This window comes from Barbus barbus (genome assembly GCF_936440315.1).
Source record: "Barbus barbus genome assembly, chromosome: 16".
In the NCBI taxonomy this organism is placed as follows: Eukaryota; Metazoa; Chordata; class Actinopteri; order Cypriniformes; family Cyprinidae; genus Barbus; species Barbus barbus.
In genome coordinates this window covers 6334170-6361048 of record NC_136744.1, presented here as the reverse complement: position 1 = coordinate 6361048, position 26879 = coordinate 6334170, and the positions used below count along the sequence as shown (strand labels likewise).

The following is a 26879-nucleotide window of genomic DNA, read 5'->3' as shown; positions in this document are numbered from 1 at the left end:
ATACAGCACACAGTGAAAATGATATGAATATGACAGTGGGCAAATGCATGAAGCACAGCATAATTTGAAATCACGAGTTTAAAGTTTGTTGATCACGCGTCTCCAGTGAAGCTGAACTCTCCTCCTGTCTGCATTCAATTCACAAGGACCGACCGTCACGCAGAGAACACGCGATCATGCAAGATAAAAATGCACACTTCACAAGATCTCAACTAGATTTGACTAAGTCTGCAAGGTGAAATTAAATGTTCATTAGTCAAAGATTTAAATTATATAAATGCGTATTTGCTGAATGCTGACGGCAAACAAGAAAGTATTATAATGTTTGCCTTTCTATTACTAATATTAAAACAACTGTTATAATACTTTTTTGTATACATTTTAATTCCTTTGTTTAACAGTTCTATCCGATTATTAGATCGACTTCTATCCAGACAGAACTGTTAACGACGACAGCGAGCAAGAGGGAGAATGAGAGCGCTGTGTGCTCAGGCGCTGCCGTTCTCAGCACCGTCAAAATAAAAGTCGCCTCAAACACATCGGTCAAACAGAAAAAGTTATCGGCCAATGCCGATATTTCAAAAATGCCAAATATCGGCCCATATATCGGCTGATCACTAGTCATGACAAAGGAATAAAAATACATTAAAATCTCCCACACTGATTCTATAAATATTTACGAAACCACCCATGCATTCTTTCAATTGAACATGCAGAGCTCAAGGGGACTTTCCCAAAAAAACACTCTAATAGCAGCTATTGTGTTTTACATGCATTGCTAGAAGCCAACTGTTCCAGCACTTCAGAAAACTCTACAGATGTGTAGATGTAGAGCAGAAGTTCTTATCTCCAATCAGTTCTCAAACAACAAAGTAGAGACGATTCATGAATGTGAGGTTATAGTAAGTCTCTCACACGTCATAAATGGAAATACAAAACTATCACCGATTCATGCAATTTTGGGGATCTAAAGATTTAAAGTGTCATAAAACATCATTACAGTCTTACATTATTCTTTATATGATTCTAACTTCAGGACAACTTTAAATTCTCAACTAGTATGTTTTCATTGCACTGTAATTGTTTATCAAGATTTTTTTCAGGTTCTAATGAGAGACATTTTTGTCAACCTACCACTTTTTCTTGACTTTGGCTTTTCTTTGGGGCGATTTTGGTAATGGTCCCCTCGTATTTCTCACTGTGTACATCTGAATCTTGAGAACCAGCTTCTGTGGTCACAGGCTTCCACTGCAGATAAAGACGTAAATGCACTTTTAGAAGAACATGAAACTTTCCAAAAGCACAACGATTTCCTTTAGTTATCTCCAACAGCACAACTGAGAATAAACAAGGCCCTAGTCTAAACTACCTTGTCTTTGACAGGAGCAGTGCCAGATGTATTGTCTTTTGTGCTGGAGATATTTTCATTGCCTTTTGCTTTTTGATTAAAGGTCACAGAGCCCTCGGGTAGCTTTTTGAGTCGGACGGCCTTCTTTGTGTCGTTCACCTTCAATACACAATATATGTATACAAAAGTTTGAACACAAAGAAAGATACAATGTGTAAAAATAATTAACTAATAATTTTACTCACAGTCAAAATGGTGAGCTCCACTTCTTCCATGACATTCAGCTCTTCATCTGATAAATTGTCAGTAGCAGAGGCCGTCAGGCTATCATGTTTCTCTGTCATGATGGTCAGGGTTCCATCGCTCTTGTTCATCACCACACCCTGGAGGCAAAATAATGACAAATACATTATGTTTTCACAAGAAAATATGAATAGTGTTTATGCGTGTAAAACCCAGAGCCACGATGGCAAGTTGCAACCAGTGTTTCTTTACTACTAATAACAAATAACACATCTCTCCTCAACAGGCCTCATGATTTAAGGATCACTTATGTCTAACACAAAGGTGCAAACTTTGCACAATGATATACAAAGTCATTTTAAAAACAAATTCCCATCACTTGTTGCATTTCGGCTCATAACTCAAACATGGAAAAGCCACCTTTTATGGCTTGTCTGTCACGTCATGTCTGGTTAGGACACAGTGTTAGGGAAACAAAAATATCTATAAAGCACAAAATATCTACCTTATTTTTAAGGTAAAAGTGGTTGCTGCCATTTGTAACTTAAATGTGCAAGGCTTCTTGTTTCATTTGCTTCCAGTTATTTGCTGCTTGACAAAGCAGGTATTTATTATCATATAATTTTAAGGTTTTATTGTAACCATACACACATGGCAAAACAGTTTTCAAAACTCTCAGTAGAATTTGTTGCAGACTGCCTTACTGTCACCTTCACTCTGACAAAGATGTCTCCAAGACTTGGCATTCTTTACACAGACATTTAAGTATAACATTTTTCTGAATCATACCTAATCATGCCCATTTTGGTCATGATGAATTAATAAAATAAAAAGAATGAGCACTAACAAGCTCTTCGGGGTGAGTATATAATTCACAAGTCCTGCAAGGGGAGTGGAATATGATGTTACCACTTACCATCTCCCTCACTTCTTTGGTGAGCTGAAAAGTGTCAGGTATTTTTGGTTTGATGTTTGTGGCTCTTTGCTCCTTAGTAATAACATCTGTCAGCAAATTGAACTCCACACGATCAAACAGTAACAGAGTCACATTGGTGTCCGCCTTTCCAAAGGTCAGTTTAATGGGATCCTTGGAGATGATGGTCCTGATGCAGCCAGGATTAGCCTCCTTGACGTTGTCCTTATGAGATACACATAGAAAGAGATTTTTGGATTTAACTTGGTACAACTACAGGACATTTTTATCATTACACATTAAAGCTACAGGCTGCATAATCTCACCAAAGACTTGTAAAGATGTCACAATACAAATAAAAATAATGAAGTAGAGACAATTAGATTGTTTTAATCAATGATGAACAGATTTAATACATTTTCCAACTTCCAAGCCTGACTTCTCACTATTTGGCATCTGCCCAATTAGAAAGGAAGGGTGGTGAGGTTGACAGAGCAAACTGCAGAATCATAACTAGAGTACACACAATCATCTGCAGCGGCACATTTACAAAACTTCTTTGATTCCAATTGCTGAAGTATTCTGTGTTTCTGTGAATGTGATTGTGTTAAGTATGGCGTATGTCATCATGGACAGATATGAGATTGTTACAAACTACGTGAAAAACTTGTCTCTTTAAAAATAAAATAAAACTAAATTTTGCAGTCAAAAGTTTGACTAGTAAGATTTTTTAAAGAAGTATCTTCTGCTCGCCAAGCCTGCATTATTTGATTTGATTATTTGAAATACAGCAAAAATGGTAACATTTTGAAATAGTTTTACTATTTAAAATAACTGTTCTCTATTTGAATACATTTTAAAATGTAATTTATTCCTGTGATTTCAAAGCTAAATTTTCAGCATCATTACTCCAGTCACATGATCCTTCAAAAATCATACTAATATTCTGATTTGCTGCGCAAAAGACAATCAGTTTATTATGATGATGAAAACAGCTGAAAATATTTTTTTCAGGTTTCTTTGATTAATAGAAAGTTCAGAAGAACAGCATTTATTGGAAACAGACTCCAAGATTTTGAATGGTATAGTAATGTTACAAAAGCTTTTTATTTCAGATAAATGCCGATCTTTGGATCTTTCTATTCTTCAAAGATTTCTGAAAAAACTGTTTTAAATATTGATGATAATAAAAAATGTTCCTTGAACAGAAAATCAGCATATTACAATGATTTTTGAATGATCATGCGAGACTGAAGACTGGAGTAATGATGCTGAAAATTTTGCTTTTAAATCACAAGAATAAATTATTTTAAAGCTGCAGTCCGTAACTTTCTTTGGTTAAAAATGACCCAAAATCAATATTTGAGCAAGTACATAACCAGCCAATGTTCAAAACTATCGCCTTTATCCTGATTCACAAAGGTTAGCTTATAATAATGTTTTCTATCCCTAATCCCCGGGTATTTGGACTATGGGGGGGGGCGCCATTATTTTATGTGCACGGTACATTCTGCATCGATGACATCAAATGGTTGCACTCGATGAACTACAGTACTTGGCGCTTTTTACCGCAACACAACTCAGAATACACGGCTCAGAAAATAAAATACTGATACGATACCATATTGTGTGGCTTTTGGTTGTAATTTTCAGTCTAAGGGCAACAAAAGAAGCAATGTCAGACTTCACTGCTTTCCTAGCGATAAGAGAAAAGAATGGGAAGATGCCTGTGGACAAATAAAACTTCCTAAAGACCCGCTTCTTTTTTCTCTCCACTTTAGCTCTGATGCCGTTGAGTCTTTAAGTAGAACACAGCTACTGAAAGAGCTAACAAACAGCTGAGACAAGAAACGCTAGATGCCATCTGTTAGTATGTAAACATGCCGACGCTAATCATGACGCGCGGCCACTAGGAGATTCTCAGCGCTCATTTCCCTCCATATTTGGGGCGTTTAGACTCCTTGTGGGGAGAAATCCATGGTACAGCATTTGGTTTAAACCTATACTTCTATTCATCGTCATCCGTCCTTCGGATGAGACGTTAAACCAAGGTCCTGACTCTCTGTGGTCATTAAAAATCCCAGGATGTCCTTCGAAAAAGAGTAGGGGTGTAACCCCGGCATCCTGGCCAAAATTTCCCCATTGACCTCTGACCGTCACGGCCTCCTAATCATCCCCATACACTGATTGGCTTCATCACTCTGTCTCCTCTCCACCAGTAAGCTGGTGTGTGGTGGGCATTCTGGCGCAATATGGCTGCCGTCGCAAAATCCAGGTGGATGCTGCACACTGGTGGTGGTTGAGGAGATTCCCCCCTTCCATGTAAAGCACTTTGAGTACCCAGAAAAGCGCTATATAAATGTAACAAATTATTATTATTATTACCTGTAAGTTCTTTCAGTAGCTGTGGTCATCATATCAGTATTTTATTTTCCGAGCTGTCTACTCGGAGCACTGTTGCCAACTCTTGCAAGACAAATAAGCAGCCGCAGCTTCAAAAACAAGCCCAAAATTTATTTATTTTTGGATGATTTATTATCATCAATATTATTTATTAACAATAAATGAGCCTGCAACATATTAAACTGAAACTACTCTTTTATCTGAAAAGCAAAAACAGAATCTATTTTACAAAAATGAGCAAAACGGACAAACTCAATCCTCTCCTCGGTGAAGACACATGAAAACACACTTGGAATTTGCAAAACAGACCCTCAGACTCTGAGAAACAAGATTCTCTAGTCTGATGAACCTCAATTCTAAGCATCTCATGTTTGAAGGAATACAGCTCTGCTCATCACCTGCAGAGTCCCATCCCAAAAGTAAAGTGTGCTGGTAGCAGCCTCATGCTGTGGGGCTGTTTTTCAGTGGCAGGGACTGGGAGACTGGCCTCCCAGGGAAAGCTGAATGGAGCAAAGTACAGAGGTGTCCTCAATGAAAACCTGTTCCACAGCGCTCAGGACCTCAGACTGGGCCGAAGGTTAACATTCCAACATGACAATGACCCCAAGCACACAGCCAAGGCAACACGGGAGTTGCTGAGCAACCTGACTGATCTTGAGAGGATTTTCAAAGAAGAATGGCAGAAAATCCCCCAATCCAGGTGTTCAAAGCTTGCTGTGTCATACCCAAAAAGACTTGAGGCTGTAATTGCTGCTATAGGTGCTTCAAGTAAGTACTGAATACTTGTGAAAAAAGTGTAAAAAAAAAAAAAAAAAAAAAAAACTATATATATATATATATATATATCTATATCTATATCTATATATATATATATATATAAAAAATATACAGTGCCCTCCAAAAGTACTGGAACAGTAAGGCCAATTCCTTTGTTTGCTGTAGACATTTGGGTTTGACATCAAAAGATGAATATGACATGAGAGATTAATATTTCATCTTTTATTTACAGGCATTTTCATCTGGATCTGATACACAACTTAGAAGATAGCACCTTTTGTATGAACCCACCCGTTTTTCATGTTACCAAAAGTAGGGATGCATCGATCAGGATCGGTATCGGCTCCGATACGGTCATTTTCTGCGGATCGGGTATCGGTCAGACGAGACCGATCCAAATCCGATATTGTGCGTATACTATTGTGTTATTGTTGAGCCCCACGAAAGGCACAAAAACATTATAAAGCACCATAACGTTTTCGTGCACTATATTTCAGGTGTTCTGAAGCTGTTTCATAGTTTAATCTGAGGTACAGATGAATATTTAAGGTAAACTCTTCTCTCCGCCGCGGCTGTCTGTCATCCTCCATTCAGCAATCAAACTGCGTGTCGCGTTCGGTTACTACAGTCAAACTCTCTTCAAGAGCGCACAGTTACTGAGGTTTAAAACTGTTTAAAGAAAAGGCTTAATAAACTTAATTTAATACACTACGCATCAATGTCTCTTCCCTTTGTACTTTGAACGTTTCTATGCGGACTCAGAGGTCTGCGCGCTGTGACTCCGTGTCGCTTCAAGCGCATCATTCTGCGCACGGGATGCACATAAGCGCTTTCTGCTGCTCTATATTGGAGCCTTACATATTATAATACTTTTGCGCAAAGAAAGATTATTAACAGTCTTTCTTGTTCTGTCCTATCTATCATATGTTGCTGCCTTCATTACTGTGCTATAGATTTAAAAGAAATGTCTTTTAATTTTATAGTAACCTATATATTTATATATAAATGTTTTGCTTGTTTTTTCATGAATATATTTTACAACAATTCAAAGAGCAATGTGTATAATTTCACCAGATTTAGTCCTACACTTATTCACTTTTAATTGTAAATAAAAATGTTTCACTAGGTAAAACTATTGTGCACCCATGATGTTTCTAGAGTATCTTTTGCTGTATTATAAACCAAGTTTGCAGCTCTTTCTAAATCATAACTGTATTACTGAAATTTTTCAATCTGGTTTTAAATCTGCTCACAGTACGGAAACGGCCCGTCTCAGGAGTACTAAATGATATTCTTTTAGCTACCGACTCCTGGTCCTGGTTCTTTTAGATCTATCAGCAGCATTTGATACGGTGGACCACTCTGTTTTGATGTCCAGATTAGAGTTAGACGTGGGCCTAAAAGGTACGGTTCTTAAGTGGTTTCAGTCATTTTTATCCAACAGAATTTTTTGTGTCAAAGTAGGTAACTTTTCATCCTCCATTGCTCATCTCACCTGTGGCCTCCCTCAAGGCTCGATATTGGCGCCCTCCCTTTTTTCCCTGTACATGCTTCCTTTGGGTTTCATTCTAAGAAAGCATGGGGTGTCTTTTCATTTCTACGCTGATGACACCCAGATCTATTTACCTTTTAAGAAAAATTATCCTTCAGCACTTTGTACTTTAATAAGGTGCTTAGAAGAGGTCAAAATCTGGCTTGCTCAATTTTTAACATTAAATGAAGATAAAACTGAGGTGATTGTTTTTAGTCCTACTGATCATTCTCAGCCTAGATCTGGGCATTTTATCGGCCTCCAGATCTTCTCGGGTGCGTAATCTGGGTGTCCATCTTAATGAGTCATTAAAATTGGATAAACACATCTCTTCTGTAATTGGTTCCAGTTATTATCAACTATGCTTGCTGTCTAAAATCAAACACTTTTTAAACGCCACAATGTTAGAGACTGTTGTCCAGGCCTTTATTACCTCACGTTTAGATTACTGCAACTCACTAGATTATGGTATTTCAAAATCACAAATCACTCGCCTACAGTTGGTTCAAAACGCTGCTGCTAGATTTATTCAAAATAGTCGCAAAAATGATCACATCACCCCTATACTGAGGGCCCTCCACTGGCTGCCTATTCAATTTAGAATCAATTTTAAAAATCTTTTATTGGTGTACAAATCTTTACATAACCAAGCCCCTAGCTATCTTTCAGAGCTGTTACATTTTTATACTCCCACTAGAAGTCTAAGATCCAGTGATCAGAATCTCCTTTTAGTCCCTCTGTCCAGGCTTAAACGTAGAGGGGATTGAGCTTTCTCTGTGGTCGGGCCTCGGTTATGGAACAATCTGCCGCCTGAGATTAGAGTGGCATCTTCCCTAACCATTTTCAAGTCCCTTTTTAAAAAGTTTGATCTGGCCTACTAATATCCCTCTTATTACACTGTATTATGGTCCGGATTATCACTCTGTTTTAAGAATATCTATTTGTCATTCCTTTTTGGTTTTTAAATTATATGTTGTATTATCTCTGTTTTATGTGTTTATGGTTAGATTTTAATGTACAGCACTTTGGTCAGTCTTGTGGCTGTTTTTAAATGTGCTTGTTAAATAAATTAACTATTTTTGCCATAGATTATGATTATATATTTTTTCATTTGTTATTTTTCATTAAAATGACATTATCTATATGTAGTAGATTGTGTTTAACACACAAAAGAGTAACGCACACAGAAGTATAGAAATTCTACATCGATTTAAATAAGTACTTTTTTTTTAATTAAGTTTAAATTTATATGAAAATGTAGCCGTGTGCAGTAATATTGAAAACTGAGAATGCGACGCATCGTGATATTGAGTTGATAATGATCATCGAAATTGAACTGAATCGTGAAACCCTCCTTCACACCCCTATTTTTAAGATGGCAGTACTGACATACAGAGATTCCAACTATAAACAAAAAGCATAGAAACGGCAATTTTGGTTAAAATGTAAAGTTGTAAAGAGGTATTTGCACAGCAGAAGAATTAATTGGGGAAAAAATGTAGATCAAGAATCGTTTTGGAATCGGATCGTGAAGTGCCTGAAGATTCCCACCCCTATTATTGACCCTCCCATGGGGTGGAGCATATGGAAACCTGTATAGAAGAGTGTGCAAAGACAAATTCTACATATCACATACCCTGGAGAGTGTCTCTCAGCTTCATTATCTCTGATAATAAATTCTGTCCTCTGGCATCAAATCCTCTAGAGTTCTAGAGTGATATCTCACTGAGGCGGCAGAAGTCACAATAGAAGTAGTGATAGTGGGTCGAGGGGACTCAGTTCCCGCTTTTCAATCATGGCTGACACACACACACCTGCAGAACTCCTTCAACACTTAACACTCTAACCCTTCCTCCCATTACAAGATCTTCTCTTTCTATTTTCAGTTCACAAGTAGACTAATATTGAACAGTGAGATTCATAACCCATAGAAAATGACTTGACAAGCTCCGTTTTCTTTCCTACATTAACTAGAAGTCAAGACGGGACATACTCACTCAAATAAAATGTAGATCTTTACCATGAAATGTAAGTAAATGGTGACCCATAGATATAATGGACGGATAACTTGAGATTAAGATCTTGCATTTCTTGATTGGACAAAAAGTATTAAGTGAGTTTTACTCACATCAGGAAGGACTGAGAGAACTACACCTTCATACACCGCACTATCAATGTCTTCTGTTCCTCCTGGTGCCACTTTCACGTCAACCGCACATTCTTTTCCCTGACATCACAAGCATTTTGGGTACAAAAATTAGAATATTTTCTATCAAATATACAAAATGCTTCATCAAATTAATTCTGGCATTTTTTGCACATACTATATACACTTACCAGGTTTTTCACTGCTGTGAAATGCACTTTAACTCCAGGCACCAGGAGAGCCCGGTTTCCAATAAAAGCATCAAATACAAAGGAAAACTTCTTCAAATCCTCCCGTTCAATGAAACCACAATTATTCTGAGGGGAAATCAAAAGCAGTGCTATAATGTTTGATATTCAAAAATTTTTGACTTTCAAGCATGAACAGTTCACTCACTCATTTAAAAAAAAACTATAGCAAAAGAAAAGCAATAGTAAATATTAATAAGTTCAAACTGATACGGTTTCAGCCTTCAGACTGGTCAGCAAAATCACAATACATACTCAGATTCAGATAATAAGTAAATTATATATTGTTGCTTTCATTATGGCTATTAACATCAAGCACAACAATATTCAAACTAAAACTGAACCAGCCAGACCTTAGTCAGGGTAGTATCACATTTAATATTTGTCAGGAATGAAAACAAGGCTGTGAGGGACACAAATACAGTGCATTCAAAGACTGTACAGTTTTTTTTTAATAACAAACCAAATGTTCAGCTGACAAAACGTCTTTACGAAAAACCCAAAAAAAACTTTTACCTTTGTACTGTTTATTTCTACACTAAGACTGTTTTTAAAAGCCTTGTATTTATCCACAATTCAATATGGCATCAAATCTAGGTCTATTATGTATTATTAATATAATAAAACAATATTATTAACACTTACAGCAATAAGTGAAATTACTCCCAATGAACGTCCTCGAGGTGTGCTGAAAAAAAGAAAAAAAAAAAAGACTAGATTACTTCAACAATCTCTAATTTCTCAAAACCACTACTCATTTCCAGCAGAGAAGCTATGATTTTCTCTCCAGAACACACAGACCAAGCATGGTTGAAAAAAAAGATTAAATTAAAAATTAATTAATGATTCTGAAATTACTTTGCAGAGATATTCTTGAACATTGATATCTTTGAAGCCGTCGATTTAGGAGGTTCAGTCTTAGTCTCTTTCGGAGCCAGCTGATATTTTTTCTGCGGAGGTTGGGGTGGACAAGCAGGAGGAGGCCCACTCTGAAATATAAATCACACAAGACATTGCATTAGAGATCTACAACCCATGACAGACTTGATAAAACACAAGGGTGAACTTACAGTGGCACTGAATGCCTCAGGTGGTGGCTGTACTGGACCTGGTCCCCGGAAATCAGGTGCCAGTGGTCCAGCAAACCCTCCTCTCTCTCCAAACGCATGATTGCCCTTATTTAAATGACACAAAAAAATATATGCTTAAAATTACACTGAACAAAATTGTAAGCGCAACACTTTTGTTTTTGCCCCCATTTTTCATGAGCTGAACTCTCTATGAGACTTTTTCTATGTACACAAAAGGCCTATTTCTCTCAAAAATTGTTCACAAATCTGTCTAAATCTGTGTTAGTGAGCACTTCTCCTTTGCCGAGATAATCCATCCACCTCACAGGTGTGGCATATCAAGATGCTGATTAGAGAGCATGATTATTGCACAGGTGTGCCTTAGACTGGCCACAATAAAAGGCCACTTTAAAATGTGCAATTTTAATGTATTGGGGGGGTCCGGGGGGGGTCCGAAAACCAGTCAGTATCTGGTGTGACCACCATTTTCCTCACGCAGTGCAACACATCTCCTTCACATAGAGTTGATCTGGTTGTCCACTTCTCTTGAATGGCTGTGCGAAGTTGCTGGATATTGGCAGGAACTGGAACACGCTGTCGTATACGCCGATCCAGAGCATCCCAAACATGCTCAATGGGTGACATGTCCGGTGAGTATGCTGGCTATGCAAGAACTGGGATGTTTTCAGCTTCCAGGAATTGTGTACAGATCCTTGCAACATGGGGCCGTGCATTATCATGCTGCAACATGAGGTGATGGTCGTGGATGGATGGCACAACAATGGGCCTCAGGATCTCGTCACAGTATCTCTCTGCATTCAAAATGACATCAATAAAATGCACCTGTGTTCATTGTCCATAACATACGCCTGCCCCACCATAACCCCACCGCCACCATGGGCCACTCGATCCACAACATTGACATCAGCAAACCACTCGCCCACACGACACCATACACGCTGTCTGCCATCTGCCCTGTACAGTGAAAACCGGGATTCATCCGTGAAGAGAACACCTCTCCAAAGTGCCAGACGCCATCGAATGTGAGCATGTTCCCACTCAAGTCTGTTACGACGACGAACTGCAGTCAGGTCGAGACCCCGATGAGGACGATGAGCATGCAGATGAGCTTCCCTGAGACGGTTTCTGACAGTTTGAGCAGAAATGTTTTGGTTATGCAAACCGATTGTTGCAGCAGCTGTCCAGGTGGCTGGTCTCAGATGATCTTGGAGGTGAAGATGCTGGATGTGGAGGTCCTGGGCTGGTGTGGTTACACATGGTCTGCGGTTGTAAGGCCGGTTGGATGTACTGCCAAATTCTCTGAAACGTCTTTGGAGACGGCTTATGGTAGAGAAATGAACATTCAATTCACGGGCAACCGCTCTGGTGGACATTCCTGCAGTCAGCATGCCAATTGCACGCTCCCTCAAAACTTGCAACATCTGTGGCATTGTGCTGTGTGATAAAACTGCACATTTTAGAGTGACCTTTTATTGTGGCCAGCCTAAGGCACACCTGTGCAATAATCATCCTGTCTAATCAGCATCTTGATATGCCACACCTGTGAGGTGGATGGATTATCTCGGCAAAGGAGAAGTGCTCACTAACACAGATTTAGACAGATTTGTGAACAATATTTGAGAGAAATAGGCCTTTTGTGTACATAGAAAAAGTCTTAGATCTTTGAGTTCAGCTCATGAAAAATGGGGGCAAAAACAAAAGTGTTGTGTTTATAATTTTGTTCAGTGTATATTGAGCCATTTTATTTAAAATCTTTGTGCTATAAGACTTCGTTGCAGTTTATCCTATCCAGCTCTGGCAATTATAATGGGCCTAAAAGCAAATGAGATATTAGTGGAAAGTCCCAGTCTTGCACAATTAATGAGAATATATTTTAACCGCTGTCTGTCAGGATCCATTGTGGGGCGGGTAGGTTATTAATATGCATGTAGATTCAGAAGACAATAAATGACTAAGAAACAAAGTTCTGAGGCAATGAAAGTAACAGTTTTGTCTTTAATGTGTGTCATCGTTTAGGGCAGAGGTGAACTCAGTATAACAATGGTGATGTCAGAAAAATATGGTTTCAAATTAAGTTTATCAAAGGATAGCATTGCTTTGTGATGTTCCAGTATAACTCTTGATCCATCAAATATCACATTGCAGGCTAATTTCATATATAAAAACAACTTCTATAATCTGTTTTTAATACTTTTACACTCTCTGATGCAGCTTGATTAGATTTCTCTTCACCATTAGTCAATGACTTTTTTTTATGAATTTTTAAAGTTAATATAAAGACATTCAATAGCTTTTCTCCTCACACAAAAGACTTGAAAAATAGCAAAAGAGTGGATTAATTGTATGATGCATTGTGATATAATGAAACACACAAACAAAAACATAATTAGTGACTGACATTAATGCAAGTAAAGGTAATTTGCAGTTCAGTAAGTTGTCCTTCAGACCAAATCGGTGAGATTCAGACGGATTCAATCAGCAAACTCTTGAATTGTAAGGTTTTGGTCGATTCATTAAATTGTCCAAATTGTTTATTTTGAGTGAATCGACATATAACACGACTAGTGTTGTACACTGATAGTTAGTATAATTAATAAGGAGTGGTATAGCACAGTTTCCAACGCATTCTGCATTATGGTTCAGGAACAAATAACTCTTTTTAAGTCTGTGTTGTAAGAATTGTTACATTAATGCATGATATACGTATTTGAGATGGAGTCAACAAGAATTGCATTTTGGGAAACGAGTCGTTAACAAGTGATTGAATCAGTGGATTACTAGATCAACACACATCGAGACTTAAACATGTACTTACATGTGGGTCCATTTGTGGCATGTAATGAGGGTCTCTTGGACCATACTGCTCCATTTGGTCGAATCCAGGGTTCATCCTGCGGAAACCTGGCCCACCTTCAAACTCAGGGGGGTGGAAGCTCGGGGGTCTTCCTCTAAACTCTGGAGGTCTGTCGCAAAACTCCGGAGAACGGAAACGCGGTCCATATTCAAGCTCTGGATGGTAAAAGCGCGGTGCTGCTGGTCTGTCCCCAAACTCTGGATGATGGAAACCTGGATCAGCTCCATCAAAACGCGGGTGAAATTCATGTCTGTCGGGAAAATCCATCGGGTGATAAGGCCCATCGTCCATCATGAATCCCTGCGGTTCATACAGAAACCCTCGATCTTCTTCCATGTCGCCCATCATCATCATCATTCTAGGGTGCTGCGGTCCGAAGTCGCGATGGGGTGCAGGAAACCTCTGCCCGGGGGGGGGAGCTGGACCACTAAAGCCGCCATGAGGGGGGGGAGGAGGAGGCGCTGGGCGACGCATGCCTTGCTGTGGTCCAGGTCCTGGTGGTTGAGCTGCTCCCTTTCCTTTATTACGATTTCTCCCCATTCCCCAACAGCTTGCGCTTTACTGCTCAGTAACAAGTCGCTCGGTGAACAGCTAACGTTAGCAAACCGTGTCACGACCACACAACCATGCAGATGTAGTAACGTCACAGAAACGCAAACAATAACGTAATAAAATGCTTGTAATACATTTGATTTGAGTTGTGAGCCACTCACTTGACGCAAACTAACGCTGAAAGACACAGGTCCACTGCACGGATTAGCAGCACGAGCTCCAAATGGCCAGCGGATATGACGCAATAGATTCAAAATAAGAGTGCACAAAAAGAAGCATGAAATAAAAAAAGCATGAATTACTGGTGCCTGATTTTTATGTAAAAACAGATAAATAAATAAGAAAGTATCATAAAATATAAAGCAGACTCTAATGTAGAAAATAGATATGATTATTCACTAATGCTTCCATTGTCCTCATCTGTAAGTCGCGTCTGCTAAATGACTAAATGTAATACATAATTACAATGATAATAAAAACATTTAAGCTTTTAATAAATATGAGGGCAGAGTGGCAGCTGCAATTAGAATTATTACAAAATAAGTATTTTTGGCATAAAAGAAAATAATTATTAGTCCATGCATACTTTAATATATATACCATGCTACTCAATCTATTTGACAATAATTAATCTTGAGTGAATTCAGCACAAACTGTATTGATTTCTTATTCAGTAAAGACATGAGTTTGAAGTGCGATAAAGCTTGTTCTGTTTTGAATCTGCAGGGCTATCTGTTCAGCTAATGTTCATTAAGAGCCACACCCTTCTAATGTGAGGCCAATATAAATCAAGATCAGGGAGTGGTTTGATGTAGTTGTGAAGGTGAGCTGCTCTTAGAAAGGTTGCAAACTTTAGTTGATGAGGTTTGCGTGAAAGTGTCTTTTATAATTTCAAGGTTCTTAATTAGGTCCTGCTTGCTGTGATACTTGAGTAAAATGGTGAGATCACTGATGGTTATTTTCTGTGAAATATAAGTCACTTCCTTGCATTTGACTTTTGTGTGTTGTCTTGGTCAAACCAGAGGGAGTGTATTTCCATACATATTGGTCAAGCAGGTATCCAGATGGGTAACTCCTGCTGGGAGCTGTATTGTCTGGAGCACGGCTTCCAGCCAGATGGCACCATTATCAGTGATTGCAGCTCACTGTCTGACTCCTCTTTTGGCACTTTCTTCAGTGAAACTGGTGCTGGGAAGTACGTTCCTCGTGCAGTTTTCATTGATCTAGAGCCGACAGTTGTTGGTAAGACCAAACACCATTCAGGCTTCTTAATTGGAGGATCTGGTACCTGCACATCCAGTGTAGCTTTGGTCTTATTTATTTTGTTCGAATTGCAGATGAGATCCGTAATGGACACTATCGACAACTGTACCACCCTGAGCAGCTCATCAGTGGCAAGGAGGACGCTGCCAATAACTATGCTCGCGGTCACTATACCATCGGCAAAGAGATTGTAGACTCCGTGCTCGACCGGATGCGCAAAATGGTGAGTTTACACTTTAAAACCGTGGTCTCGAACTCAATTTCTGGAGGGCCTCAGCTCTGTGGAGTTTAGCTCCAGCTCGCACCTGCTTGTAAGTAACTAACTAGTAATCCTGAAGATCTTAATTAGCTGGATCAGTTGTTTGATTAGGATTGGAGCAAAACTGAGTTGAGGAATTTAGTTTGAGCACACCGCTTTAAAATGTATTTTATTTGCATCTAAAGTTCAATGATGAACCTTTAATCATGGGGTTCTCAACTCTGGCCTGCGAGGTCCCCTTCCCTGCAGATTTTAGCTCCAACCCTAACCAAATACACCTGAACAAGCTAGGTCTTCAGGATCACTCAACAATTTCAGGCAGGTGAGTCTGATCAAGGTTTGAGTTAAAATCTGCAGGACCTTGAGGGCCAAAGTTGAGAACTCCTGCTTTAATCTTTTAACCTCTACTTTGCGCAAAAGGCTCTTATAGTGGAAAAGTTCTCTAGATGACTGTTAACATGTAACCCTGGACCACAAAACCAGTCTTAAGTCGCTGGGGTGTATTTGTAGCAATAGCCAAAAATACATTGTATGGGTCAACTATCAGTTTCTTATGTTAAAAATCATTAGGATATTAAGCTCATGTTCCATGAAACTTTGTAAGTTTCTTAGTGTAAATATCAACTTCACTTGTGATTTAGTAATGCGCAATGCTAAACTTCATTTGGATATTTTTTTTTTTTTCTCTTTAAGTTGCATCTTGGCCAAATATTGTCCTAACAAACCATGCATCAATGGAAAGCTTATTCGGCTTTCAGATGATGTATAAATCTCAATAAAAAAAAAAAAATTGACTACTGGTCTTGTGGTACAGGGTCACATTTAAGAGAATTATTTTAAGAACTGTTCACGAAGTTCTTCAGGCAAACCCAAAATGTTTTTTATCATTTCCTGCGAAAACCGAGTGTTGTGATTTATTTAAAGTTTTGAATTCCTGGCCAGATCTGAATTCTCTCCCTTTTCCCCCTGATTTCTCTCTAGGCGGACCAGTGCACCGGTCTGCAGGGGTTCCTGATCTTTCACAGCTTTGGTGGTGGAACAGGCTCTGGTTTCACATCTCTACTGATGGAGCGACTGTCTGTCGACTACGGTAAAAAGTCAAAGTTGGAGTTCTCCGTATATCCTGCCCCACAAGTCAGCACTGCTGTGGTGGAGCCCTACAACTCCATCCTTACAACCCACACTACTCTGGAGCACTCCGACTGCTCCTTCATGGTGGATAACGAAGCTATCTTTGACATCTGCAAGCGAAACCTTGATATCGAGCGTCCCTCCTACACCAACCTGAACAGGCTCATTGCCCAGATCGTGTCCTCCATTACGGCGTCACTGCGGTTTGATGGAGCCCTAAATGTGGACCTTACAGAGTTCCAGACCAACCTAGTCCCATACCCACGCATCCACTTCCCGCTGGTCACCTACTCTCCCATCATTTCTGCTGAGAAGGCCTACCACGAGCAGCTCTCCGTACCAGAGATCACCAACGCCTGCTTTGAGCCGGCAAACCAGATGGTGAAGTGTGACCCTCGCCGTGGAAAATACATGGCCTGCTGTTTGCTGTACCGTGGTGATGTGGTTCCAAAAGATGTGAACGCTGCCATAGCCAACATCAAGACGCGGCGGTCCATCCAGTTCGTAGACTGGTGTCCCACGGGATTCAAGGTTGGAATCAACTACCAGCCCCCCACTGTTGTCCCAGGAGGGGATCTGGCCAAGGTGCAGAGGGCTGTCTGCATGCTGAGCAACACTACTGCTATTGCAGAGGCATGGGGCCGCCTGGACCACAAATTTGACCTCATGTATGCAAAGAGGGCTTTTGTGCACTGGTATGTGGGTGAAGGGATGGAGGAAGGGGAGTTCTCGGAGGCGCGAGAGGATATGGCTGCTCTGGAGAAAGACTACGAGGAGGTTGGTGCTGATTCCACTGAGGAGGGTGGGGAGGATGAAGAGGAATATTAAGTATGCAAAATGTTTGTATATTGAATGAATAAACTTTAAAGCATTGGAACTCTTGGTTTGGTTCTTTGACTAGTTTTGCCTTAATGACCTTGATCAGATGTGGTTTAGTTTGTTCTTGGGTGTTTGGGAGCTTGATTGAGCCACAGCTCGTCAGAGAAACTATAGGCCATTATGTGGTGTAGTTGCAGTTTTAGGTTCCATCCTGAATCATTCAGTGCTTCCACAGATGAGAAGCAAGAGTAGCTTAAAAACAACCAAGTCTTTCATTCCTTTTCAACCCATACTTTGTATGTGGACCTACAACGGTAAATGTTTCGTATTAAAAGTTTAGATATTGCAGTTGGTACGTTGCTAGAAATGGTCTTTCTACTTGTTTCAAATGCACATTTCGGGTCTTCATTGCCACAGTACACTGACTTCATATATTTGAGCATGGTGTTGACTTTGGATGCAACAGATTCATATGAAGTGTGCGTAGGCTAGGATGTCCCCTTAAAGATTCCCCCACCTCCCTTAGGAGAATTGAGGTCTCCAGGCATCTGGAAGGAAATTTTGCCTTCTCAAAAATGCCATAATTAAAAACTAACCTTTCACTTACACAGAGGGTGGTGAATTCCTAATTTTTTCCATTTGCTTTTCAGTTGCATTGCAGGAGTCCTCATGATATAGCCTAAATACAATAAAACAAATTCTTAAGCAATGTAGGTTATTAGGTTTTTTTTTTTTTTTGTTTTGTCTTTTGCAACTGACCTTTTGGAATGGTGCATAAACATATCTACTAAAGTCTTATAAAAGGTTTGAAGTGTGATCTTAAGAGGGGTTACTCAAAATGAGTAATTCTCACAAGTAGACAACAGAAAATGACTCTAATCAGACCACAAACCCAACAACCAATGCATTATGATGGAGAGGAAAATGAAGTGCTCATAAGAATTTTCTGTTCTAGAATGAAGTGGCATTAATTACCATAAAAGACTCTGCTACATTATATCAATTCAACTGAAGTTTGATCAACACTAGCTGATCAGATATTTATTCCATACGATAAATGTGTGTAAGCCCACACAGATGTCTTAAACTGGATTAACAATCAGAATGAGCTTTATTGCCAGGTGTGTTTGCACATACAAGGAATTTGTTTTAGTGACAGTAGCTCCACAGTGCGACAGAATGACAGCGACAGCACAGGACACGGATAATAAAATAAAATGTACAAATATACAAAAATGGACAATGTGCCAAATAGCACAAACACAATATACAAAATAGACAATTCAGTATGTACAGGTATGTTAGGTGCACATTTGAAATGTAATAAGTATGTGTAAAATAAAAATAAAAAGTATGATAGTGTTTATTGTTAAGAGTTCAAGTGTTCATGAGATGGATAGCCTGAGGAAAGAAACAGCTCAAAGAGGGAGTGTGCTGGATGTGAGGGGTCCAGAGTGATTTTGCCAGCCCTTTTGCTCACTCTGGATAAGTACAGTTCTTGGAGAGTGGGGAGGGTTGTACCAATGATTCGCTCAGCAGTCCGGACTACCCTCCGTAGTCTTCTGAGGTCAGATTTGGTAGCTGAGCTGAACCAGACAGTTATTGAAGTGCAGAGGATGGATTCAATGATGGCAAAGTAGAACTGTTTCAGCAGCTCCTGTGGCAGGTTGAACTTCCTCAGCTGGCGAAGAAAGTACAACCTCTGCTGGGCCTTTTTCACAATAGAGTCAGTGTGAATATCCCACTTCAGGTCCTGAGAAATTGTGGTGCCCAGGAACCTGAATGACTCCACAGCAGTCACAGTGCTGTTCATGATGGTGTGTGGGGGGAGAGCAGGGGGGTTTCTCCTGAAGTCCACGATCATCTCCACAGTTTTGAGCGTGTTAAGCTCCAGGTTGTTAAGACTGCACCAGACAGCCAGCTCCTTAACGTCCTGTCTGTAAACAGACTCGTCACCGAGCTGGATGAGGTCGATCAGTGTGGTGTCGTCTGCAAACTTCAGGAGCTTGACAGAGGGGTCTTTAGATGTGCAGTTGTTGGTGTAGAGGGAGAAGAGCAGTGGGGAGAGAACGCAGCCCTGAGGAGGTCCAGTGCTGATGGTGCGGGTGTGGGATGTGTATTTTCCCAGCCTCACTAGCTGCTGCCTGTCTGTCAGGAAGCTGTTGATCCACTGACAGACAGAGGTGGGGGCGGAGAGCTGAGTTAGTTTGGGCAGGAGGAGGTCTGGAATGATAAAGGCCGAGCTGAAGTCCACAAACAGGATCCTCACATAAGTCCCTGGTCTGTCCAGGTGTTGCAGTGTGTAATGCAGTCCCATGTTGACTGCATCATCCACAGACCTGTTTGCTCTGTAGACAAACTGCAGGGGGTCCAGTAAGGGTCCAGTGATGTCCTTCAGATAAGCCAAAACCAGTTTTTCAAATGACTTCATGATCACAGATGTTAGAGCCACAGGTCTGTAGTCGTTAAGTAATGTAATCTTGGGTTTCTTTGGGATGGGGATGATGGTGGAGCGTTTGAAGCATGAGGGGACTTCACACAGCTCCAGTGATCTGTTGAAGATATGTGTGAAGATGGGGGCCAGCTGATCAGCACAGGATTTCAGACAGGCTGGTGTCACACCGTCTGGGCCTGGTGCCTGCCTTCTCTTGTTCTTTTTGAAGACCTGGCGCACGTCATCTTCTCTTATCTGCAGTTCAGGTGTGGGGGACAGGGGGGTTGCAGGAGGTGTGAATGGTGTTTTTTCAAACCTACAATAGAATTCATTAAGATCGTCTGCCAGTTGTTGATTCTCCACGGTGCTGGGGGATGGTGTCTTGTAATTGGTGATGTCTTTCAGACCTTTCCACACTGAAGCTGTGTCACTGGAAGAGAATTGGATCCTTAGCTTATCGGAATAATTCCTCTTTGCCACTCTGATCTCCTTTTCCAGTGTGTATTTGCCCTGTTTAAACAAGACTCTGTCCCCATTCCTGTAAGCATCTTCTTTGGCCTGATGGAGCTGTCTGAGTTTTGCAGTGAACCATGGTTTGTCGTTGTTATAAGTTGGATAAGTTGTTATAGAGTCCTGGTAGGAATGCTCATATCCTCACAGAAACTGATATAAGATGTTACAGTCTCTGTGAGCTCGTCCAGATCATCAGCAGCAGCTTCAAAAACACTCCAATCAGTAAGGTCGAGACAGGCTTGTAAAACCCGCTCCGTCTCATTAGTCCATCTCTTTACAGTCCTTAATACAGGTTTAACAGATTTAAGTTTCTACCTGTAGGTTGGAATAAGATTAACCAAACAGTGATCAGAGTCCTAAAGCTGCTCGTGGAACAGAGTGATATGCGTCCTTTATCGCTGTGTAACAGTGATCCAATATATTACTGTCTCTGGTGGGACATGTGATGTGCTGTCTGTATTTTGGCAGTTCGCGGGAGAGATTTAGCTTTTTTTTTTTTTAATTGCACATTATCTGTGCTGTAGAGGATCGTGGTCTTCAGGATCTTTATTGCAGTGGCCTCTCCACTGCTAATCCAGCACCCTGCAGAGATGTCTGATGTACTTGTTTTAATCTGGAAGATGTGTTTGCATTATCTCATCTGCAATGTGTCTATAGAATGTTTCCTGTCAGATGTTAAATAAAGATTTAGAAAATGTCTTGATTTTCATTTTATAGAGTATGCAAAATTGTATCAGATGTTTTCCAGGAAAATGCCATCAGCATTCAAACCCCTCCAGATCCAGTCCACTACAGTCCAGTGAGTGCAGCATCAGGTCACATCAACAAAGTGGAGGTGACAGGTGAGGGGTTACACCCTGCTATAAATAGTTGAAATTTCATGTCAACTACATTTATCTATCTTTTAACAGGTGACATTTTGAACTGGTTAGACCACTTACAGAATGCTTGTTGGGGAGGATTCGGCTACGTCTATAAAGGGAAAAGCTTGAAATATGGCCTTGAGGTATCATAAATTTCTTTAAGTATCTAGATTGTTTGTCACAATCAGCTGTTCTTGCCACGGCTGCTCCTGAGATTGCTGTGTAAGCTGTGAAAACATTAACTGTGGCTAGCAGAACTCAATAGGTCTTATATAAGCATTAAAAATAAAACAATATTGTAAGGAAGGTTTTCCTGCTTAGACAAAATTAAACACCCTGCAATAAAATAAAATAAAATACACTAATCTGGAGAGATCTTAAAGAAAGGACAGCGCCTTGCCCAAATTTCCCCCTTTGCTTATATATACACATTTTATAGTTCTACTCAACTGCAGACATTGAACATTGTGGTCCAGTACAAATATTTTGAACATCCCTTGTTTTCTTGCCAAGAATCCTAATTGTCTCTTATTTTCCTGTTCTGAATTTGGCAACCCTCATTGGGACGCACCTATGTTGTGACATGACATTTACAGTTTCTGTAACTGGTGCAGAAAATGGCAGACTTCAAATCTCATACTTCTGGGGGTTCGGCTTGTGGCAGCCGAGCAACTGGTATTGAGAAGAATGGAAATACAGATATTACAGACCTTCACTCTGAAAAATAAAAGTGCTTCACGATGCCATAGAAGAACCTTTTTGTCTAAATGGTTCCATAAAGAACCTTTCTGTTTCACAGAACCTTTGTCTGAATGGTTCTTTGTGGAACCAAAAATGGTTCTTCTATGCTATGGCATCATTGTGAAGAATCTTTTAAGCACCTTTATTTTTTAAGTGTTCTTGCTCCATTTAGTTTTTCAGGTTGGTACTCATCCTGTGTTAATGCTCCCGGGAACAAAATGAACAGGTCTCGAGATAGTTTTGAAAGTTGAACTAAGGACATTTAAACTTTCGAACATGAACATACTCGATTTTTGGGAGCTTTTCTTTGGATACTGTTCTGTTGCACAAGACGACGATGACAAACAAACCATGTACACTCAATTTGAAGAAAAGCATTTATTTTGTGAGCTGAAGTTGAGCAACTTAGTTTTTAAGTTGAACAGAGAAAACATTTCAGAAGATGGACAGTATATGAATATATAGGTATCTCAATTCAAAACTGGACTTTGGAAGATATTTTATATCTCCATCTCTATACAAGTGAACATAAACATGTCCAAAAAAAAGAATTAAAACTTTTTTTTTTTTTGAGGAAGAAACTGAACAAAGCGATTAAGGTATGTTTTGCTTAGCAAATAATGCGACGAGCTACAATACTTTGAAATATTTATTGCCATTACATCTTAATGAGACAGGCTAAAGTAAAATGTTTGAGTTCGTAGGATTCCGTTGCCTGACACAACCAGCAGGTCATTGAAGCACCATCCTCGTCATGGACTAGTCATTTTTCATGCAACCCTTAAACACGGATGCTGATGATTTTCTCTTTTCAAAATCTTTGCAAATGCTTACAATCATTCAAATGGTGATCAACCAACTTAATGTCATATATGAAGGCATTTAAAATGGAATAAAGGCAAGTGCTTTTGGTATTCAAACTAAATACACAATGCCGACACCTTTGACCAGATAAAAAACAAAACCAAAAAAAACGTAATGTTTTCTTAATGTTTACACATCCCTTCTTTTTCAATTTGACCAATTTTTTTTTTAAATTTGTTAACAAAACTATGAACAGTTTCAAAAACATAATACCTCTACAATATAACATCAATAATTAAGATCCTTCATTGAACTTAAAGTACCCTCCTCATCAGCCATGAACGAAGTTACAATTTCATAAGTTGATGAAACTGTAGCATAAACCTAAATAAACGTGAAATACCACTTTTGGTGTAACAACGAATTTACGCTAGGGCTCAAAGTAGGTGCTAAGTGCGAAGCAAAGACCACGTTACAGAAAAAAATTACTCCAAACTCTGGATTCCCATAACTTTTTTTTGTTCTTATATGGGTGTGGAATTTGTAGTGTCTACTTTTACATTGGTAGGCATCGTGTAAGCATTGTGTATCACTCTCAGGGTCATTTAGTCAAAAGGGCTGAAGTCCCTCTCTAAGTTTTCAGATTCATCATCATCAGAAAAAAAGTCATCGTCGTCTAGGTCTTCCTCATCGTAATCCTCGTGCCATTCTGGAACGTATTCATCGCCATACTCGTCATCTGCTTCGACGCCGGGGTCCTCGCCGGCATTGTTGTTGTTGTCAGAGTCTCTAGAGTCAGAGCCTCCATCAGATTTGGCCCTGAAATAAAAATAAATAAATAAATAAAAATAAAAAGGTAAAGCTTGTTGCAGAAGTCAGTTGTGATTCTCTGTAAATGTGTGGCGGCTCACTCTTTGTTGGTGTCTGTGTGGTTAGCCAGATTAGAGGCCTGTGCAGTTTCCTGGTCTGGCCCAGTTTTGGACTGACATCCTACACGGAAGTCCTGATAAAAAAAAGACGATTTATCCCAAACAAGTTCATGATAAACCCCAAAGTAGTACATACAGGAGTAGGTTTACTTGAGTGGAGTGCTGGAGGATGGCCACAAGACGATCCTGAATTCGGCGAATGAGCTCCAGGCCGGTGTTTATGTGTTCAGGTTTTAGTAGTCGGACACAGGATGCAAGATCAGTGCACTGCAGCAGCGTCTCCTCTGAAACCAGAATCACAAACAGTTTTATGCATCAGAACTAAACAACATTCAATTAGAGCACAGCATGTTTTGGAAGTAAAAATCCATTTAATTAAAAAAGGTTTATAAATTGAATTCTGGAAATGTTGGGACGTTTTTTTAAATTTGAATAAAATGAAAACTAAAAAGACTTTCAAATCACATGATGACAAATGTTTAAACTGAGAAATTTTACAATTTTATGCAGAAAATGAGCTCATTTCAAATTTGATGCCTGCTACAGGTCTCAAAATAGTTGGGACGGAGGCATGTTTACCATGGTGTAGCATCTCTTCTTTTCAAAACAGTTTGAAGACGTCTGGGCATTGAGGTTATGAGTTTCTGGAGTTTTGGTGTTGGAATTTGGTCCCATTCTTGCCTGATATAGGTTTCCAGCTGCTGAAGAGTTTGTGGTCGTCTTTGACATATTTTTCGTTTAATGATGCACCAAATGTTCTCTATAGGTGAAAGATCTGAACTGCAGGCAGGTCAACTCAGCACCCTGACTTTTCTACTATGAAGCCATGCTGTTGTAATAGCATAGTATGTGGTTTTGCATTGTCCTGCTGAAATAGACGTTGTCTGGAGGGGAGCATATGTTGCTCTAAAACCTTTATATACCTTTCAGCATTCATAGTGCCTTCCAAAACATGCAAGCTGCTCACCATACCGTATGCACTTATGCACCCCCATACCATCAGAGATGCTGGCTTTTGAACTGAACGCTGATAAAACGCTGGACGGTCTCCCTCCTCTTTAGCCCGGAGGACACGGCGTCTGTGATTTCCAACAAGAATGTCAAATTTGGACTCATCTGACCATAGAGCACTTTTCCACTTTGAAACAGTCCATTTTAAATGAGCCTTGGCCCACAGGACACGACGGCGCTTCTGGACCATGTTCATATATGATAGAGCTTTAGTTGACATCTGCAGATGGCACGGCGGATTGTGTTTACAGACAGTGGTTTCTGGAAGTATTCCTGGGCCCATTTATTAATGTCAATGACAGAATGATGCGATGAGTGATGCAGTGTCGTCTGAGGGCCCAAAGACCACGGGCATCCAATAAAGGTCTTCGGCCTTGTCCCTTATGCACAGAGATTTCTCCAGTTTCTCTGAATCTTTTGATGTTATGCACTGTAGATGATGAGGCTTGCAAAGTTTTGACGTTGAGGAACGTTTTTTTTTTTTTAAAGTATTCCACAATCTTTTTACACACTTTCACAGATTGGAGAGCCTCTGCCCATCTTTACTTCTGAGACGCTGCCTCTCTAAGACATCCCTTTTATAGCTAGACCTGATGTCAGTTAACTTAATTAGTTTCTAAATGTTCTCCCAGCTGAATCTTTTAAAAATTTCTTGCTTTTTCAGTCCTTTGTTGCCCTCGTGCCAACTTTACTGAGACCTGTAGCAGGCATCAAATTTGAAATGAGCTCATTTAGTGGATAAAAGTGTAAAATTTCTCAGTTTAAACATTTATGTTCTCTATGTTCTATTGTGAATAAAATATTGGCTTAAGAAGCCATTGTCATGTTAGAAGGAATAAGTGAAGTTAAGTGACATACTGCCAAGTATGGTGACCCATACTCGGAATTCGTGCTCTGCATTTAACCCATCCAACGTGCACACGCACAGCAGTGAACACACACACACCGTGAACATACACCCGGAGCAGTGGGCAGCCATTTATGGTGCGGCGCCCGGGGAGCAGTCGGGGGTTCAGTGCCTTGCTCAAGGGCACCTCAGTCGTGGTATTGAGGGTGGAGAGAGCGCTGGACATTCACTCCCCCCACCTACAATCCCTGCCGGCCCGAGACTCGAACCTGCAACCTTTGGATGACGAGTCCAACTCTCTAACCATTAGGCCACGACTGCCCCTGAATTGAGGCAATATGACTCAATCTACTGTAGTGTAGCTATGCTGTTATCAGGTCTGTCTATGCTTTTAAAAGGCTTGTATATGTGAATCAACTTCAAACATGCTGTAATTTATACTTACAGACAAGCATGTTTTCTCATCAAATTAAAGTCATGATTAAACGCAAGTAGCAAAAGATCTTTTTTTCATATTGTGATGTACATCTGAGTGTAATGGATAGTTGAAAAAGACGAAACTGTAGGGTGGGGGACTTGGTTCCGTCCATCGGTCTTTGATTGGATTGGGAGATGTGGGCGTTGCACTCAAAAATAAATGCGAGCTTGTAGTGAGGCTATAAATGATTGGGGAAGTACTGTACATATACTCACCAGAGAAAAGTCTACAATTTCATCGTTATGGCATTTAGACTAAACAGAGTCCCAAAAAAAAAATAAAAAATACATACATTGATAATTTGTTCATAATATTTTTAAAGTGTTTTTGTCTGCTTTTTGGTTTGGCTCAAAGTCTAGAAATATTTACTGAAAAATGTTTAGAAATCCCAATTGAGAATGTGAATTGGAAGAGTACTTCCAGAACCAAGGCTGGTGAAAAGGTTTGTGGTCACTATTGCAGTCCACTGGCAAATGTTTTTAAGGTTTCTTGTATAACATTCCCAAAAGCATTACCAAGTGACTCATTGGCAGAGTTGAGAGTGAGCTTTCCCTAACACTAACCAAGCAGGATCTGCAGGGCATTAGTATGAAGGTCCAGAACTTCTGTCTGTTGCTCCATCACATCCATCTTCTCAGTGTCCTGGTTGTAATAGCTGTAAACACACGAGTATGCCAGCAC

The 26879-nt window shown here is 39.9% G+C and overlaps 3 protein-coding genes across 10 annotated transcripts in view; 1 reads left to right on the top strand and 2 right to left on the bottom strand.

Moving 5' to 3' along the window:
• LOC306882679 (uncharacterized protein) overlaps positions 1-14352 on the bottom strand; it is a 28230-nt gene extending 13878 nt beyond the window's left edge. The window contains exons 1-10 of the mRNA XM_079437499.1: positions 13516-14352; positions 10680-10784; positions 10468-10598; positions 10255-10297; positions 9553-9678; positions 9344-9442; positions 2508-2729; positions 1594-1731; positions 1370-1507; positions 1135-1248 (exon numbers count right to left, since the gene is read on the bottom strand). Of these exons, the coding sequence (XP_079293625.1) occupies positions 1135-1248; positions 1370-1507; positions 1594-1731; positions 2508-2729; positions 9344-9442; positions 9553-9678; positions 10255-10297; positions 10468-10598; positions 10680-10784; positions 13516-14094 (1695 nt within the window). The 5' untranslated portion in view covers positions 14095-14352. The remainder of the gene's footprint in view (positions 1-1134; positions 1249-1369; positions 1508-1593; positions 1732-2507; positions 2730-9343; positions 9443-9552; positions 9679-10254; positions 10298-10467; positions 10599-10679; positions 10785-13515) is intronic.
• A 779-nt stretch (positions 14353-15131) lies between these two features.
• On the top strand, positions 15132-17634 carry LOC306882364 (tubulin alpha-1B chain-like). Its single transcript, XM_079436917.1, has 3 exons — positions 15132-15348; positions 15444-15592; positions 16610-17634. The coding sequence occupies exons 1-3, from the start codon at positions 15171-15173 to the stop codon at positions 17585-17587; spliced, it is 1305 nt and encodes a 434-aa protein (XP_079293043.1). The 5' UTR covers positions 15132-15170; the 3' UTR covers positions 17588-17634.
• Positions 17635-22729: 5095 nt separating this feature from the next.
• The window catches only part of LOC306882819 (cullin-9-like), a 62826-nt gene continuing 58676 nt past the window's right edge, over positions 22730-26879 (bottom strand). For all 8 annotated transcript variants that reach the window (XM_079437732.1, XM_079437734.1, XM_079437733.1 and 5 more), the window contains 4 exons: positions 26762-26879; positions 24013-24146; positions 23845-23936; positions 22730-23752 (listed from right to left, as the gene is read on the bottom strand). In XM_079437732.1, coding sequence (XP_079293858.1) covers positions 23539-23752; positions 23845-23936; positions 24013-24146; positions 26762-26879 — 558 coding nt within the window. In that variant the 3' untranslated portion in view covers positions 22730-23538. The remainder of the gene's footprint in view (positions 23753-23844; positions 23937-24012; positions 24147-26761) is intronic.